We start from the raw sequence: 20,409 nt of genomic DNA on the forward strand, positions 1-20,409 counted from the left end.
GGGTTCCCAAGCGGAATATGAGTTGCTGTTCCTGCAACCTTCGGGTGGCATCATTGTGGCACTGCAGGAGGCCCATGATGTACATGTCGTCTGAGGAATGGGAGGGGGAGATAAAATGTTTCCCGACTGGGAGGTGCAGTTGTTTATTGCGAACCGAGCGGAGGTGTTCTGCAAAGCTGTCCCCAAGCCTCCGCTTGGTTTCACCAATGTAGAGGAAGCTTCCTCTACCTTGGGGAAACCAAGCGGAGGCTTGGGGACTGCTTTGCAGAACACCTCTGCTCGGTTTGCAATAAACAACTGCACCTCCCAGTCGGGAACCATTTTAACTCCCCCTCCCATTCCTCAGACGACATGTCCATCATGGGCCTCCTGCAGTGCCACAATGATGCCACCCGAAGGTTGCAGGAACAGCAACTCATATTCCGCTTGGGAACCCTGCAGCCCAATGGTATTGATGTGGACTTCACAAGCTTCAAAATCTCCCCTTCCCCCACTGCATCACAAAACCAGCCCAGCTCATCCCCTCCACCCGCTGCATCCCAAAACCAGCCCAGCCTGTCTCCGCTTCCCTAACCTGTTCTTCCTCTCACCCATCCCTTCCTCCCACCTCAAGCCGCACCTCCATTTCCTACCCACTACCTCATCCCACCTCCTTGACCTGTCCGTCTTCCCTGGACTGACCTATCCCCTCCCTACCTCCCCACCTATACTCTCCTCTCCACCTATCTTCTTTTCTCTCCATCTTCAGTCCGCCTCCCCCTCTCTCCCTATTGATTCCAGAACCTCTCCCAATCCCTCTCTCTGATAAAGGGTCTAGGCCCGAAACATCAGCTTTTGTGGTCCTGAGATGCTGCTAGGCCTGCTGTATTCATCCAGCTTCACACTTTGTGGTTTCACCAATACTGTTTGCAATGGCAGATAAGCATCTCTACTTAAGCATTCCAATCTTCTGGCAATATTGACAACATCCCATTTGTCTTCCTAATAATTTGCTTCTACTGGCATGTTAAAATTTTCCTATTCATGTACCAAAGCACATCAGAGTGGTGCAATTGCTTCCTATTTAAATAACATGCTGCTTTTTTATTCTTCCTGCTAAAGTGGACAGGTTCACATTTTCCCATATTGTAATCCATCTACTAAATATTTGCCCTCTGACTTAACCTATCTGTATCTCTGTGCTGACTCCTAATTCCTCTTCATAACTTACTTTTTTCCACCTTGTTGTCAGCAAATTTAACAACTGTACATTTGGTCCCATTAGCCAAGCCCTTAATATTGTATTTCACCCCAGGTGAGAAGGGTCCTAATTCCCCTCTTGGTTAGTTGCAACAATTTTATGAAGCATTTGTTGCTTACACATTATAATCACACTTGAAATAAAATTTAAAGCATCAACTATGAAACACCAATTCCAAGGTTTCTCTAAGTTTTCTTTCATATGATGATGGCTGCTAACATTGAGGAAGAAATCACCTTTTGTGTTCTTGCCAAATTCAGTCAATGTTGCTTTCTCTGTCGTTTGTAGGTCAAAGTAAGCTACTAAAATACGGTTAATTTGTACTTTTCATGTCCCACTCCATTGACCTTCCAAAACTAAACAACTGAGCAGCTAATGATTCTAACATGTTATCTACTACTGACAAGAGTTTTGGAATTCAGAATGACCTGGTCAATAATAAGAGGGAAGCATATGTCAGGTATAGACAGTAGAGATCGAGTGAATCCCTAGAAGCGTACAAAGGCAGAAGGAGTATACTTAAGAAGGAAATCAGCACGGCAAAAATAATACATGAGATAGCTTTGGCAATTAGGGTTGAGGAGAATCCAAAAAAGGTTCGACAAATACATTACGGACGAAAGAGTAACTAGGGCGAGAACAGTGTCCCCTTAAAGATCACAAGGCTTGATTCAGTTTCCAGTCTGCCAGGAGGAGTGTGTTTTAGCAGGATGCTGCCCAGAGTGGAGGGCAGGTCTAATGAGGAAAGGTTGAAGGAGCTAGGGCTTTTCTCATTAGATGAGAGGTGACTTGATAGAGGTGTACAAGATGGTGAGAGGCATAGATAGAGTGGATATCCAGAGGCTTTTTTCCAGGGTGGAAATGACTATCACGAGAAGGCATAATTTTAAGGTGATTGGAGGAAGGTATAGGAGAGCAGTCAGAGGTAGGTTCTTTGCACAGAGATTGATGGGTGTGTGGATTGCACTGCCAGCGGTGGTATTAGGGACCATTTAAATTGCTCTTGGATAGGCACACGGATGAGAGTAAATGAAGGATATGCAGGTTAGTTTGATCTTAGTGTAGAATAATCAGTTGGTACAACATCATGGACCAAAGGGCCTGTATTATGCTATACTATTCTATGTTCTATGTTCTAAGGATGTCCATGTGTGGAACCAGAGGAGATGGGGGAGATAGTAAATGAGTATTTTGCATCAGTGTTTACTGTGGACAACCATATGGAAGACATAGAACATGGAAAAATAAATAGCTGCATATTGAAAACTGTCCATATTACAGAGGAGGTGGTGCTGGACGTCTTAAACTCATACAGGTGGATAAATCCCCGGGACTTGATCAGGTGTACCTTAGAACTCTGTGGGAAGCCAGGAAAGTGAATGCTGGGTCCCTTGCTGGGTTATTTATATCATCGATAGCCACAGTTGAGGTGCCACAAGGCAGAAGGTTGGTTAACATAGTGTCACTATTTAAGAATTGTGGTAATCAAAAGCCATAGAGCCTTACATTGGTGGTGGGTAAGTTGTTGGAGGGAATCCTGAGGGACATGATCTGCATGTATTTGGAAAGGCAAGGACTGATTAGGGATAGTCAACATGGCTTTGTGCGTGGGAAGTCATGCCTCACTAACTTGGTTAAGTTTTTTGAAGAAGCAATGAAGATGATTGATAAGAGCAGAGTGGTGGATGTGATCTCTATGGGCCTCAGTAATGCGTTCAACAAGTTCCTCATGTTAGACTGGTCAGCAAGGTTAGATCACATGGAATACAGGGATTACTAGCCATTTGGATACAGAACGGGCTCAAAGGTAGAAGACAGAATGTGGTGGTGGAGCGTTGCTTTTCAGACTGGAGGCCTGTGACCAGTGGTGCTCCACAGGATCGGTGCTGGGCCCACTGCTTTTCTTGTTTACATAAGTAATTTGGATGTGAACATGACAGGTATGGTTATTACATTAGAGTTACAGGGAGAGGCTGACTTGGCTGGGGCTATTCTCCCTGGAGCACCAGAGGCTGAGGGGTGACCTTTTAGAGCTTTATAAAATCATGAGGTGCATGGATAGGGCAAATAGCCAAGATCTTTTCCCAGGTTAGTGGACTCCAAAACTAGAGGACATAGGTTTAGGGTGAGAGGGGAAAGATTTAAAACACATCGAAGGGGCAACTTTTTCATACAGAAGGTGGTGTGTGTATGGAATGAGCTGCCAGAGGAAGAACAAAGAATGAAGAAAATTACAGCACAGGAACAGGCCTTTCAGCCCTCTAAGCTTGCGTCAATCCAGATCCTCTATCTAAACCTAAGTGGAGGAGGCGGATACAAGTACAACATTTAAAAGGCATCTGGATTGCTATATGAATAGGATCGGTTTAGAGGGATATGGGCCAAATGCTGGATATTGGGACAATATTTATTTAGGATATCAGGTCAGCATGGATGAGTTGGACTGAAGGTTCTATTTCCATGCTGTATATCTCTATGAATCTGTCATTAAAGAATATTCAAAACTAATGTGAAATTCTATTGTATCATTATCACCATTTCTCAAAGAATCTTTTACAGCAAAATTATTAATTAGGTTTTCTCATTTCATCATACTGAATGGAAAATATCCCAATCCTTAGTTGGTTCTTCAATGGACTGTTCCAGAAACCATTCTCTTATACCGTGGCATTAATGCTGATTGCGTTTATCCAGTCTATATGTAAAATTAAAGTAACTCTTTATTCCTGTATTATTCACATTTCAACTGATTCTACATCTTGATTCATATCTGAGATGTTCCCTCACTGATGCACTAATGTCATTCCTACTAAGAGACCTACCTTTCTCTTTTTTACATTTTCCCTACCGTTACTAGGGGCGGCACGGTGGCTCAGCGGTTAGCACTGCAGCCTCACAGCACCACAGACACGGGTTCGATTCCAGCCTCAGGCGACTGTCTGTGTGGAGTTTGCACATTCTCCCCGTGTCTGCGTGGGGTTCCTCCGGGTGCTCTGGTTTCCTCCCACAGTCCAAAGATGTGCAGGCTAGGTGGATTGGCCATGCTAAATTGCCCATAGTGTTCAAGGGTATGTGGGTTATCGGGGATGGGTCTGGGTGAGATGCTCCAAAGGGCAGTGTGGACTTGTTGGGCCAAAGGGCCTGTTTCCACACTGTAGGGAATCTAGTCTAATCTTACCAAATAATGAAAATATTCAGTTCTCAATCTTGGTCATCTTGCCAGACATGTCTCTGTGATATAATTAAATCCTATCCACTTACCTCACTTTGTGCCTTCAAATCATAAATCTTGGTGTGAATGCCTCATGCAATCAGATAGAGTGCCTTTATCTCTTGCATATTAAAATTATTCAGCATTCTGATTCTATTTCATCTTTATTTTTGACTGTCTTCCAATTTCACTTTCTGTTTTTTTACTTCCTGTAAGCTGCTTTGTTTCTTTCCAATCTGAGCGCTCTCTCAGGTTCCCAATGCCGGCAAATCTGGTTTAAAATCTCCCCAATAGTAGTTGGAAATGTTCCTATTGGGGTATTAGCCCTGGACTTGCTGGGATGCAAATAAGAACATGAATTGCTGGAGAAACTCAGCAGATATCACAGCATTTCTAAAGAGAGAGGCTGAGTTAACATTTCAAGTTCCACACAACACTAAACAGTGCTGAAATAAAACCAGGTTACCATGTGCATGTGACACCTGCCCCAGAACCAGTCTCAAACCTTCTTGTCTTCTTGTTTCAGTTCACCAGCACAAGTTGAATCATTCAATTCTGGCATACGTGACTGTGTGTAATGTTCAGATTACTGCTTTTGAAGTCCTGCTTTCAAATATCTTTCCTCACTCCCTTAAATCTCCTATTGGGATTTCATCCCCTTTACTACCTAATTTGTTAGTCACAATGTGGACTATGATCTGTAGCTGTTGAATCTCCCCCAGAAGAATGTCCTGCAGCCTCTCCATGATATTACTGATGTTGCCAGCGGGGAGGCAACATACCATCCCAAAGTCATATTTATGGTTGGAGTCATGGTTATCTTTTCCGTTCATAATGAATCCTCTAAACAATCTTCTTCCTCCCCTCCTGTGAAGCTTTGGTGCTACCAGTTGCGCTTTGGCTGCACACTACTTTGGAAATATTGCTCTCACCAATATCCAAAATGGCAAACCAATTAGCAAATAATATTTTTTCAGGGGACGGCTGCATTAACTGCCTGATTTGCCTAAACTGCCTGGTGGCCACCCAACCCCTTTCTGCCTGCATGTTCCTGATCTGTATTTGATCACATTCCTAAACATGGTATTCAAATAGTTCTCCGATTTACAGGTTCACGAGAGTGACTCCAACCATTACTTTTGAGATTCTGAATCTTGGAGCACAAGCTTGTGAAGTGACATTTCCTGCAGATATGTTTATCTAGGAGGTGTCTGTGTATTCATGATTTCCCACATGTTACATGCTGGCTTTTACATGCAGATGAGCTGCCCTGCCACAACTTAACTTTACAGACTGTCTAAGTGTAAAGCTTGCTCATTACTCACAAACCAGCTACTTCAGCTGCACAGACATAAGAATCAGAAACTTGGGGGTGAAAAATGTTTAAAATGTAGAAATGAGAGCAACCCTCTCTCAACGCTTCCCACCCACCCACACATAAACTCATCAAAACCCCCTCTCCCCATTCACCAAACTCTCATTTTCTAAATCTGCTTTCAATCAGCACTCTATTTCAAAGTTCTACTTTTAACTGCTCTCAGGTATCAAGCGCAAAAAAAACAGACAATTATATGAAAGCAATAAGATTTAGACGTTGAAATTACATCTCTCAGCATGTGTGGAATTATTGTGAAGGTTTAGCTGTAGCACAATTGTACTTCCATGATATAACTCATTGCACAGATCACCTGTTTGATTCCCATTGGAAATCTGAACCCACTGCTTAACCAGGACTTGCACTTTGACAGTTGATAAAACACTATTTCATTCCGAGATGCTGCCCATTATCAAGTAATCTAGGACAAAAATTTAAAAAAATGATAACCCTTTCTTTCTGTTTTCCAGTATGTCTTATGGGTCCGATTTTCCGAGTTTATTAAGAAAGTGTTGGCAAATTTCTTTCCAGTTCCTGATATGTGCATTGGCCTGGAAAAGCTTCTTGTTGTTTTCATGAATGTGGAAAATTAGCACTTACATATTTTGCTTTGTCGTCTGGTTCTCTAGGCATAAATAAATAAGACTTTCAGTTTTAGCCTGAATCTGATGGGAATGTGCCTACAGCACTTCAGACAAGATAGGGCAATGTGTTGTATGATCCATTTGACTGTCAATGCCTGACTGTAGTTATTTAAGCCCATGGCAAACTGTTCCACTGCAGCATTTGTAAGGGTGCAAGCAGCAGTTCACAGGAGACTTGATCTATTTAAGAAAATTGCCTTTTTGCTCTGAACATCAAAGTAACAACCTAACATGTCTCCACATCTGAAACAATAAAATGAGAATAATTAAGACATATACAGCTGAAGGATGATTTTTAAACTAATTTGAACTGATTCACAACAGTTGCTTACTGCTATAAATAAAAATATAAAATCTCAAGGCAATTTTATTTTCTCCTGGATCAATTATTATTCTATGATTATATTTTACACATTATTTAGTTTTCTATTTGCAATTTTGATTGAGATTGGAATGGGATTTCTTTGTTTGTGTACTTTTCATATGTAGCATCCTTCATCATAGTATCCCCCAGCAGGACTGGACAACTGGTGCCAGATTATGAGCTGTTGTATTCTGTTGACTCTTATCCACCTGAAAATGGAATCATAGTAGCTGTGAGAAGGAGACTTCCTTTCAATTACTTGGAACAATATTCAGGCTTAGTTTTATCAGTGAAAAGATCTCAGTGTAAAATACAATCACGTGAATCTTTAAAATGCTTTATCATGCTGGTCACAATGATTGGAACGGTTCAGTAATAAGTAAATGATTTGTAATTAAGAAAGAGATGTACATGTATATTGGAGCTGAAACAATTGATACTTCAGAAAGTTAAGTAATTTTTAATACCACTATATGCAAGTTACAAAAAGGCATATGACCCCATTGCACATTCCACAACTAAAGGAACATAAACTATCCAAGCAAGGAGGCTAAATTAAACTTATGCAAAACACTGGTTCAGCATCAATGCAGTCCAGATTGCATCCAGTTCTGGGCACTACACTTTAGAAAGGATGTGAAGACATTAGAAGGGAGCAGTAGGAGAATTATTAGAGTATTTCCAGGAATGGGAACTTCAGTTACAAAGGGATATTACAGAAATTGGGACTCTTTCTCCTTGGAGAAGGTTAAGAGATTTGATAGCGGATAGCACTGATTTAAGGTAAAGAAGAAACATTAGCAATTTTTTTTGACAAAGCAAGTGGTTAGAATGTGGAATGCTTTGCCTGAAAATATGGTTGAGGCCTTGTCCATTGAAGTATTTAAGAGGGAATTGGTTCATAGTCTGAAAAGTAGAAAAATGGGGAAAACACAAGGGAGTGGTTCTAGGTGGAAAGCTGCTTCAGAAGACCAGCACAGACACAATAGGCTAAATATTGCCTTCTTCTGTGTGGTTCCCCAATATATCAAATATGGTTTCAATATGTTCGAAAAATTGCAGAAGTAAATGTAAACACTTGCTCCCACCTGGGCTAAGATATTAATTATACATCCATGGCAGCAGTGCTATTATTGTTTCAGCTCTACTGAAGAATTAGGCAGTAATATCACAATGTAATCAATATCTTTCCTGCTGTGCTCTTCAATTTTACTCTGAGCACTGGAATCAAAGGCTGCTCTTTTCAAATCTAGATGAGAGCGAGTATACAATATAGTCCTCACAATAATGTATGAAAAAATGTTGGCACCTACACATCATGAAAGAAGTTTATCTTTTCTTCTTAATGTTTCTAATTTTATTTCACATTCACAAAACTTTAAAAATGAAGCATTTTCACATTTAACCAATCATTTACTTTCATAATCAACACAATAGCTGATATGTGGTTAAAGGAGCAGCTTATATAGCCAAAAATTTATATTTATCAAAATTAACACACAGTTTTAAGGGCAGCGCATGGCGTCAAAATTCATCCAAGAAGCATTTATAAAGCATTGCATCACCTTGAGCATAGATTGCTGCAGATAGCAGTTGCCTACTGACGTCTGGGTCATCGATAATGGTATCAGTCAGACAAACGCGTTGTAGAGGGTTGTAGAGGGGCTGGGCTCAGAGTTGGGATGGATGGGAAATTGAATGGACAGGGCTGCAGGATTATGTTCATTATTAACTGCACAGAAACGCCAACCCAAATGTCTCACAAATCAAGAGCCAAACTCTTAACAATCAAGACATTTGATATGCACACCGGGAGTTGCTATTATACATATATATATAAACCAATATCGATGAACACCATTGCGATAAAATTGATTCCCGCTCTTCCCAACTCATTTCCCTCTGGGCAAAAAGGGCCGCAAAAAGTTTGGTGACTACTTTTTAACCACGATCGCAGTGCCTCGATGCGTGATACTTCAAAAGGTAGGCAATGATCCATAGCAGCAAGGGGTGGGGGGGGTGTTTCTGAATAATGTTAGGTCCTCCCCACTTTCTTGCTCTATTGCAGATAAACCTCACGCAGCAACTCTCTGAACTCCTGCCAATTGCAGCAACTTGGTGGTGATGTCAGTGAGCTGGTCACACTGTTCTCATTGGGTATAGCCAGCTCAACGGCTGTACAGACGCTTTCTGCTGTTGTAAGGATGTGCTGACTGTGATACTGGGCGGTACTGTGAGTCTCCGCTCCCGATCACACTGGGCGGTGTTGTTTTGAGGTGAGAGCACCGGAGCGAGGAGAAACCCGGCTGATATTAGGCACAACTTTCTGTCGAATGCAGAATTTACGCCATCACCAAACACACGGGCAGAGATGGAAGAGTTCCTGCAGTATACCAAGTCCATTCTGGTAAGAATGTCCTCAGATTGCCAGAGTTTTTAAACCGTGTACAGGTCGCTAAAAAAAGTACCCATCATATTTACATTAGTCATACAAATGATGTCTGCAAAACATTACTCCTTTGCTGAAGACTGGGTGTGTTGTACTGTGAGTTGCGATTTCTTTTAACAGTACAGGCGAAAAAAAACAATCAAATCTGGGCATTACAAACAGCAGCCACCAATTACTGGCCACTTTGTGGTCTGTATACAAACCAACACCTGCATTCGACCTCACTAACGTAAACTTCACAAAGGACTGGCAAAACTAACTATTACACGGGGCATTTCTGGAATATTTAGCCCTTTTATTTGTCAGGGATGGATTGGATTCAGCTAAGATATCCACTTTCTTAGGCTGTGGTATATTTAAGATAGAGCCAGTGACGCTGTAAGCGTTAAATACAGTTTGGCAGGTTAGTTGTGGATTAAGAAAGCCACATTTTTCCTCTTCCATAAGGATACGCAGTGTCAAAGATGAGACTGATGAATGTGCTATTCTTGCTGAGAACTGGGTTTGGATACAGGACTCCTTTTGCAGTAGCCTGTAATAACTTTGGCACGAAGGGAAGGACTGTGTCACTGCTACACCCCTACAGTATATTCCAGTTGTTGGCCTGACATGCGGGTTATGCACCGAAGGTGGGAAGCACTCAGCCTCCATTTCTGTTGGTACCTCCAACCCAGTTTTCAGTGGAAGGAAGCTGATAACATCATATTTTTATAGCAGGATAGTTTTTGATGACATTGGTAGTTGTACTTCCTGGACAATATTGCTTCTTTTGGGAGATGTCAAACTTATTCACAGAATTATATACATGTTTTCATACTATGAGATTAATTATTTTTAATTCATTCAAATTATGCTGTAGGGCTGGTGTCACATGTAGGCCAGACCAGGTAAGCGTGATGTTTCCTTCCCTAAAGGGCATTTTTCCATCAATCGACAATGGATTCATGGTCTATTGGACTCATGGTTTATTTATGCGACTCTTAATTCCAGATTTTTCTCACGTTCAAATTGCACAATCTCCTGTGGGAGGATTTGAACACAGATCCCCAGCACATTACCTGGGTCTTTGGGTTAACAACCCAGCACTAGGCCATCGTCTCCCCTATTTTAGGAGGAAAGTTACAATCACTACTAAATCTTCGTATTGTATGAATTTTAAATTCTTAGTATAGGAAAAGTTTTAATTCCCACATTTCAGTGCTTGGACAATTCTTTTGAATCTTATGAACTAGTACGTGTACAACTTAAAATGCTTCCGACACCCTCCCCATGCAGTAATAGTTCAAAGTAAATTGTTTTCTCACTAATGTAGATATTCATACAGTTAGCATAGCCAGATGTTTCTGTTGAAATGTAATGATGAATCTGGATTCATGTAGTTAATCCAGTCGGCTTTTGACACCAGGTATAATGTATAAAGAGCAAGTTTGTTTTTTTTAACCAAATCCTCATAATGAAAATAATTTTTTCTACTCTAATCCTGGAATAATGAGTGGATTGAAGACTTTTTGTCTGGATGCACTCTGAACTTCAGCAAGTGATTGCTATTTAATAATCATAAATAAAAGTTAATGTGAAGAGTAAATATTGACAGTGACAATGTTCCATATGAAATAGGAGTGAGTTAATGAAGTCCAAATTCAATGTTGTTTCACGTTGAAGCAAATAGAATCCAATTTATTGCACCTCAAATTAGAAATGTTTTGAAACCCATCTTTCAGAGTTTTTTAGATAATTTTTAAATGTTTGTACATACTAAGTTAGGCCCTGGAATTGAGTGATGTTTCAGTTAGAATAGTATATCACAGAAGGAGGTCTTTGGCGAACATTATGGTGGCTTTTCCCAAGACTAAATTAGTTAATTCCATCACCCTAATCTTTCCCACCTCCATTTAATATCTGCCCTTCAATACTGCTTAATTCCAATACTGAAATGACATTCTTTTCAAGCTGGGACAACTACACTCGCAAGCGTTGACCAATATTTGCGGAGTTGAATGACTTGCAGTTCTTAAAGAACCTACTGGAAAGTATTCAAAACAAGGCTCAAAACATCCTGCAATGACTTTTTAATGGAGTCAGATGGAGAAAGACTGCTTCTCCTGATTTGCTGAAACTACTGGCTGCTGCTGGCCTCACCTTTGTCTTCCATGCTTCTGTATGTACGTGTAAACCTTTGTGCTGGCTAAAATCGGTGAAGCTGCAGCAGTTAAGTTGCAATGAAGCCTCTAAATGGTCCTCACAGCTTCTTTTAATTATAAAGATGTTGCCCAAGAGGAAGTTTAGGACAGACCTTGAGCCCCGCTTTCTTTGTTTCTGGACAACTGAAATTGTGCTCAGTTTTAGGCACTAATCAATTTGTGCAGAACTTATAGAAACTTTGAATACTTTATTTTTAAAGAAAAAACATTGCAGGGGTGTGAAGAAGCAGCAGCGGAGCAGGATTGATTGGATATCTGTTTCATGTGCACTGAGTGGCTCCTTTTGTGCTGTATCATTCTATCTAAGTAAGATGCAATGTTTAGTGTTGAAATACAAGACGTAAAAATCTGTACCTCTGCCTAACCTTGGAATAAAGGCAAAGGTGGAAAAGAATAGACTGTGTGGTTATTGGATTTCAAGCCAGCTGCAATCCATGTTAGCTAAATTGACAGTTTTGTCCTTTAAAAATAATTTTAGCGCCTTGTTTATTAGAAACATTTTCAAATTACTTCAGGTGGATTATGACATTGTATTAGCTGAACTTATCATAGGAACTTTGGTCATTTTATCGTTGTCATGTTATGCCGTGAAAATAATAATTAATCTAGATACCTTCTCGTGCCTAAGTTGCATTGGAGTCTGATTAGTTCAGTTGTCTATGAACATGGTCCTTTAATAATGGGAATGGAGCAGGCACAGTCCCCATACTGTCTGCTGTTGTTCTTAGGACCTACCTCTACACCTTGTTCTTTTGTGACATTATGGTGCAAGAGTGATGTGGCTACAGTTATGATTGAAATGCCATGGAGAATGAGAATGCTAAATGGGAGGGGGAGAGAGATTGTATTTTTTTTGAGACTTCAGGATCTGAAAAGAAAACAGAACTCCCCAATTATCAATCATTTCATTCCAATCGTTGGCATATTGACTGATAACTAATGAGTTATCAGCTAACTTGGAAGCAATTGCTGTTTTTACATTTTAGAACATCAGTATTTGTTTCTTTTTAAATCTGTTTGGTTTTATATTGATAATTTGTTGAAGGACTCCTTTTCTACACTTTGGTATTACTGGGAAAGTAGTTACAGTTGGCTAATATCACATAAAATTGTCTTGAGAGACTCTGGTTATTGATTGACACAGTTGCTGAATAATTGATATATTGAAAGAGAATTACTTCAGAGTAGTTCCTGGTAGAACTTGTATTCTCAGTTCACCAGAAGCAGACCTGAGAGAGACAGTGCTTTTAAAATGAATGTGACTTTTTGTCTGGTGCTGATGTCTGTCTGCACTGGTGTCATGTTCAGCTGCCAGATTGCAGATAAGTTGCTTCCTGTACCTTTACCGTACTTTCTATAGTCAGGAGTTGGTTCTGCACGTTTTTAACACATACAGAGTTCTGTTTTTAGGTACTTTGCTGTTTGTGGATGGAACCAGTAATCATTTATTTCTTTGAAAATAGTTTGCAAGGTCTGGTTATTAACAATGTTATTATAATGCAGTGCCTAACTACTACATGGACATTTCTATCAACATTAATTTTTCTTAGATTTCACATTTCCTCTGGTGAAATGCAACAAATGTAGGACTATTTATAACTAGATTAAATGGCACAGAAACAGGCTATTCTGCTGAACCAGTCCGCATCTGTATTCAGGTTCCACTTGGGCCTCCTCTATATTTCTTCTAAGCCCAACATTGTGACCCTCCATTCTTCTCTCCTTCAGTGAGTTTCACATTGTTGTTAGGTATATACTTTCCTTCAGAATTCTCTAGTGGGTTTCTTTGACAATCTAAGATTGAAAATCCTTCGTTATGATATTCCCCATAAGTCAAAGCATTCTTTGTGTGTCCACTTTATCAAGATCTTTTGTAATATTATTATTAAGTGATCCAGCAGCCTTCTTTTCTTGAAAAGGAAACAGACCCAAATTGTCAATTTGTTCCTGATATTTTTCGTTTTTGTTTTCTGAGAATACTGAGGGGCCTGGGTCGGATGGTAGTGGAGAAGATGTTACCACCAGTAGGAGAGACTAGGACCAGAGGGCACAGCCTCAGACTGAAAGCATGACCATTTAGAGCTGAGATAAGGAGGAACTTCTTCAGCCAGAGGGTGGTGAATCTGTGGAACTTATTGCCACAGAAGGTTGTGGAAGCCAAGCCATTGAATACATTTAAGAAAAGTATAGATACGTTCTTGATTGATAAGGGGATCAAGGGTTTCGGGGAGAAGGCAGGAGAATAGATTGAGAAATATATTAGCTGGAGTGAATGTTGAAGCAGTCTTGATGGGCTGAATGGCCTAATTTTGCTGCTAAGATCTTATGGCCTTATTTTTGTCCACAGATTTCTGGTATCATACCTGCATGTCTTCTCTGCACCCTTCCAGTGACTCCCAATCTTTTCTATAATTTGTTGACCAGAACTGTGCATATTACTCAAGTGTGGTTTAACCAAGGTTTGATGCGTGTTTAGCAAATCTCCTTACCGATGTAATTTCTCGGTTTTGTTTTATGGCTTTTTTAACCTATGGTGCAGTGCTTAGCAATTGATTTTTTAATTTCTACTTCAAGATTCCTTTGTTCCTCCACTGTATCTCTCCTCTCAGACTGGAACAGGAAGTCAGTGCCACTGATGTCAATGTTATGTGCCAGTTGTCTGTTGAATGCTTGTCATCTGATTGCTGCTCCTTTTGCTGTCTGACCTGCTGCAGTACACAAGATCTGACTGCTCAGTAAACAAACCTTGTACCTTCAATGTATATCTTCTTGGCAGTAAGAATCTGAATTACAAAAACCTAGTTGTCATGTTGGCTGTTTTCACTTCGGTCTACCTTCACCTCACAAACCTATCATCCAGAATAAACAAGTAATGTCGGCTATTTGTTCCACACTAGTCTTACAGCCTCTGCTTATTTAGGATGTAGCCTTTCTTCCAAACCATTTCCACTTACTCAGCCTTAATTGCTTAAGAAAATCACCTTCTGCTGACAATGTTATTTGTCCTGTCCTCTAATTTCTCAGTGAATTCATCTAAATGATCAAACCTAGAAGTATACCTGAGCATATTAATTTGCACTGTAAATTAGTATATTCAATACATTAAATTTTACTGGTATGGATTATTCCTTTTTTTATTAACCACCCTGTAGCTTTCCAGCGTCACTACCATGCTTCACTACAACTGTTTCAGCTCTTATTTAATTCAATCATTTTGCATTTGTTTGTTCAATGTGAAAGTTTTGAGCTTACTTGCTGCCTTGCCTTATTTTTATTTGACCTTTGATGTCCATTTCATTCTGATTTATGCCTGCAGCAAAAATTTGGATTTAGTTATGATAGCTGGTGATGACTTACCTGCTGAGTCTGACATGTCTATTGACATCAATGGTTCATAACTTTTTTTAAATCTACAAACCGGTTAGGCAGGGAGAAAACTTTTTGCTGTCACTCTGTCCTTGATGACTTGATGGTTTTACCCCACCTGCTTTTGCTTGGCAGTAGAAATAACTCATCAGGATTAATGGCACTGCTCTTTGATAAAACACCAATAAGATGATTTTTGTTTGAAGCTGGTTCTAATTACGGGATGCACATTCTGCCAGTTCCTCCTTTAGCTCCTCAAATGTTGAAAATCCCATTTTGCAGTTGTGCCCTGATGGGACTGTTGGTAGCTGCTTCAGAACTGTGAGGATACAGGACATTCAGATCTTGGGAGTTAAAAGTCAAACAAATTTTCCTCACTGAATTCCGGGCCTCAGTTACTTGCGTTTTTCGGCCAGCTCATGGGTCACACTTTGAGAATCACTGGTTTACTTCATCCTCCTGCAGATCAAATTGTCCTGATTTTCCTACTGAAACAATTTCTTGTAGAATTCTTTTTCGTTCATTTGTGGGATACGGGCATTGCTGCCTAGCCAGCACTCACTGCCTGTCCCTACCTGCCCTTGTGAAAGTGATGGTGAACTGCTATAGTCCCCCTGCTGTGACCATGAAGGAGCAGTGATATATTTCCAAGTCAGGTTGGTGAATGGCTTGGAAGGGAACTTGAAGGTGGTGGTATTCCTGTATATCTGCTGCCCTTGTCTTTCTCGACGGAAGTGGTCATGAGTTGAAAGGATCTCTGGTGAATTTTTAGAGTGCACTTTGTAGATGGTACACACTGCTGTTACTGAGCGTCAGTGGTGGAGGGAGTGGATGCTTGTGGATGTGGTGCAAGTCCTGGTTGGTGTCAAGCTTCTTTAGTGTTCAGAGCTTCACAGCAAGTCCTGGTTGGTGTCAAGCTACAGAGCTTCACCCATCCAGGCAAGTTGGGGAGTATTCCTGACTTGTGCTTTATAGATTGTGGACAGGCTTTAGTGAGTCAGGAGGTGAGTTACTTGCGGCAGCATTCCTAGCCTCTGACTTGCTGTTAATAGAACATAGAACATTACAGCACAGTACAGGCCCTTCGGCCCTCGATGTTGTGCTGACTTGCCATACCAATCTGAAGCCCATCTAACCTACACTATTCCATGTACATCCATATGCTTATCCAATGACGACTTAAATGTACCTAAAGTTGGCGAATCCACTACCATTGCAGGCAAAGCGTTCCATACCCTTACTACTCTCTGAGTAAAGAAACTACCTCTGAATTCTGTCCTTTTTTTATCTTTCACCCCTCAATTTAAAGCTATACCTCCTCGTGCTCGCAGTCACCATCCTAGGAAAAAGGCTCTCCCTATCCACCCTATCTAACCCTCTGACTGTTTTATATGTTTCAATAAGTCACCTCTCAATCACCTTCTCTCTAATGAAAACAGCGTCAAGTCCCTCAGCCTTTCCTTGCAAGACCTTCCCTCCGTATCAGGCAACATCCTAGTAAATCTCCTCTGCACCCTTTCCAAAGCTTCCACATCTTTCTTATAATGTGGTGACCAGAACTGTACGCAATACTCCAAGTGTGGCCGCACCAGAGTTTTGTACAGCTGCAGCATAACCCCTTGGTTCCGGAACTCGATCCCTCTATTAATAAAAGCTAAAACACTGTATGCCTTCTTAACAGCCCTGTGAACCTGGGTGACAACTTTCAAGGATCTGTGTACATGGACACCGAGATCTCTCTGCTCATCTACACTACCAAGAATCTTACCATTAGCCCTGTACTTTGCCTTCTGGTTACTCCTACCAAAGTGCATCACCTCACATTTGTCCGCATTAAACTCCATTTGCCACCTCTCAGCCCAGCTCTGCAGCTTATCTATGTCTCTATGCATCCTCCATCACTATCCACAACTCCACCGACCTTAGTGTCATCTGCAAATTTACTAACCCATCCTTCTACGTCCTTGTCCATGTCATTTATAAAAATGACAAACAGCAGTGGACCCAACACCGACCCTTGCGGTACACCACTAGTAACTGGTCTCCAGGATGAACATTTCCCATCAACTACCACCCTCTGTCTTCTTTCAGCAAGCCAATTTCCGATCCAAACTGCTATATCTCCCACAGTCCCATTCCTCCGCATTTTGTACAATAGCCTACTGTGGGGAACCTTATCGAACGCCTTGCTGAAATCCATGTACACCACATCAACCGGTTTACTCTAATCTACCTGTTTTGCCACCTTCTCAAAGAACTCAATAAGGTTTGTGAGGCACGACCTTCCCTTCACAAAACCGTGCTGACTATCCCTTTTTATTCTTTTCTAGATGATTATAAATCCTATCTCTTATAACCTTTTCCAACACTTTACCAACAACAGAAGTAAGGCTCACTAGTCTATAATTACCAGGGTTGTCTCTACTCCCCTTCTTGAACAGGGGAACCACATTTGCTACCCTCCAGTCGTCTGGCACTATTCTTATTACCAATGATGAGTTAAAGATCAATGCCAAAGGCTCGGCAATCTCCTCCCTGGCTTTCCAGAGGATCCTAGGATAAATCCCATCCGGCCCAGGGGACTTATCTATCTTCACACTCTGCAGGATTTCTAATACCTCTTCCTTGTGAACCTCAATCCCATCTAGTCTAGTAGCCTGTATCTCAGTATTCTCCTCGACAACATTGTCGTTTTCTAGAGTGAATACTGTTGAAAAATATTCATTTAGAGCTTCCCTTATCTCATCTGACTCCACAAACAACTTACCACTACTATCCTTGATTGGGCCTAATCTCACTTTCATCATTCTTTTATTCCTTTAATACCTATAGAAAGACTTAGGGTTTACCCTGATCCTACCTGCCAACAACTTCTCATGTCTCCTCCTGGCTCTTCTGCGCTCTCTCCTTAGGTCTTTCCTGGCTACCTCGTAGTCCTCAAGTGCCCTAACTAAGCCTTCACATCTCATCCTAACATAAGCTTTCTTCTTCTTCTTGACCAGAGATTCCACTTCCTTCGTAAACCACAGCTCCCGCGCTCTACAGCTTCTTCCCTGCCTGACAGGTACGTACTTATCTAGGACACACAGGAGCTTTTCCTTGAATAGGCTCCACATTTCTAACGTGCCCATCCCCTGCAGTTTCCTTCCCCATCCTAGCTCCCTAAATCTTGCCTAATCTCATCGTAATTGCCTTCCCCCAGCTATAACTCTTGCCCAGTGGTATACACCTATCCCTTTCCATCACTAAAGTAAACATAACAGAATTGTGATGGCTATCACCAAAGTGCTCACCTACTTCCAAATCTAACACCTGGCCAGGCTCATTACCCAGTACCAAATCTAATGTGGCTTCGCCCCTTGTTGGCCTATCTACATACTGTGTCAGGAAGCCCTCCTGCTCGCACTGGACAAAAACTGACCCATCTATAGTACTCGAACTATAGTGTTCCCAGCCAATATTTGGAAAGTTGAAGTCCCCCATGACAACTACCCTGTCTCTCTCACTCCTATCGAGAATCATCTTTGCTATCCTTTCCTCTACATATCTGGAACTATTCGGAGGCCGATAGAAAACTCCCAACAGGGTGACCTCTCCTTTCCTGTTTCTAACCTCAGCCCATACTACTTCAGTTGATGAGTCCCCAAACATACTTTCTGCAACTGTAATACTGTCCTTGACCAACAATGCCACGCCTCCGCCCCTTTTACCATCTTCTCTGTTCTTACTGAACCATCTAAATCCCGGAACCTGCAACAACCATTCCTGTCCCTGCTCTATCCATGTCTCTGAAATGGCCACAGCATCGAAGTCCCAGGTACTAACCCATGCTGCAAGTTCACCCACCTTATTCCGGACGCTCCTGGCATTGAAGTAGACACACTTCAAACCAACTTCTTACTTGCCGGTGCCATCTTGCTTCCCTGAAACTTTATTTCGGACCTCCCTACTCTCCACCTTTTTGTATAGTCGAACTACAATTTTGGTGCCCATCCCCCTGCTGAAATAGTTTTAACCCACCTGAATAGCCTCAGCAAATTTCCCCCCCAGGGTATCGGTACCCCTCTGGTTCAGGTGAAGACCATCTTGCTTGCAGAGGTCCCACCTACCCCAGAAAGAGCCCCAATTATCCAAGAATCCAAAACCCGCCCTCCTGCACCATCCCTGTAGCCACGTGTTCAACTCCTCTCTCTCCCTATTCCTTGCCTCACTAGCACGTGGCATGGGCAACAAACCAGAGACAACAACTCTGTTCTTCCTAGCTATAATTTTCCATCCTAGCTCCCTGAATTTCTGCCTTAAATCCCCATCTGTATTCCTACCTATGTCATTGGTGCCAATGTGGACCGTGACTTGGGGCTGCTCCCCCTCCCCCTTAAGGATCCCAAAAACACGATCAGAGACACCACGCACCCTGGCACCTGGGAGGCAACACACCAACGGTGAGTCTCTCTCGTCCCCACAGAACCTCCTATCTGTCCCCCTAACTATGGAGTCCCCAATGACTACAGCTCTACTCCTCTTCCCCCTTCCTTTCTGAGCAGCAGGGACAGACCCTGTGCCGGAGACCTGTGCCCCACTGTTTTCCCCTGGTCAGTGCCCCCCCAACACCGCCCCCCCCCCCCCCCCGCAACAGTATCCAAAACGGTATACTTATTGTTGAGGGGAATGGCCACAGGGGATCCCTGCACTGTCTGCCGGTTCCCTTTCCATCCCCTGACCGTAACCCATCTGCCTTTTTCTTGTACCTGAGGAGTGACTACCTCCCTGTAACTCCTCTCAATAACTCCCTCTGTCTCCCGAATGATCCGAAGTTCATCCAGCTCCAGCTCCAGTTCCCTAACACGGTTTTCGAGGAGCTGGAGTTGGGTGCATTTCCTGCAGATGTAGTCAGCAGGGACACTAGTGTTGACCCTTCAACTGCCCTGACCTCCGTTCCCATTATTCTAAATTCCCAAAGACACTGTTAAAAAATAAAGAATAAAAAATAAACTTGTTACCTTACCAATCAGGCGCACAGACCTTTTTTATTGGTTAGAGGAGGAGGATGGGTGGGAGACACTATCCTAGTAGTGTTTCGGGTAACGCAACCACACAAATATATTACCTCACTTACTCAGCAGTCCCATGTCCATTCCTGTTCAGCGTACCTCCGCCTATTCACAAGGTAAGCTTTTTATAGATTCAAAAGCAGTGACTCACCGGCTTCCCGACAGGCCCCTGGTCCAAGCTCCCGCTTGCACTGCTGCTCAACCAGAAATTTGCTGCACTCGCATGGTTGCTTTCACTCATCTGTGCACATGGACACCCAGGTCTCTTCGTCCATTTATATTTCTCAATCCCTTGCAGTTTAAATAATACACTGATTCTATTTTTAGTACCAAACTGGACAACTTCTTATTTATCTATGTTCTACTGTATCTACAAGGCATTTGTCCATTCATTGAACTTGACTAAATTGCCCTGAGCCTCTTTACATCCTCTTCAGTATTGTCTATCCCACCTGGTTTTATGTTATCAGCAAGCTTATTAATGATGTACATTGAAAAGCTGGGACCT

General features: G+C 41.8%; 1 protein-coding gene across 2 annotated transcripts in view; it reads left to right on the plus strand.

Moving 5' to 3' along the window:
* The first annotated feature begins 9,046 nt into the window (after nucleotides 1-9,046).
* LOC125450743 (protein prune homolog 2-like) overlaps nucleotides 9,047-20,409 on the plus strand; it is a 362,196-nt gene continuing 350,833 nt past the window's right edge. For both annotated transcript variants that reach the window (XM_048526831.2, XM_048526833.2), the window contains exon 1: nucleotides 9,047-9,241. In XM_048526831.2, coding sequence (XP_048382788.2) covers nucleotides 9,206-9,241 — 36 coding nt within the window. In that variant the 5' untranslated portion in view covers nucleotides 9,047-9,205. The remainder of the gene's footprint in view (nucleotides 9,242-20,409) is intronic.

Source organism: Stegostoma tigrinum, chromosome 3, assembly GCF_030684315.1.
Source record: "Stegostoma tigrinum isolate sSteTig4 chromosome 3, sSteTig4.hap1, whole genome shotgun sequence".
NCBI classification, from domain to species: domain Eukaryota; kingdom Metazoa; phylum Chordata; class Chondrichthyes; order Orectolobiformes; family Stegostomatidae; genus Stegostoma; species Stegostoma tigrinum.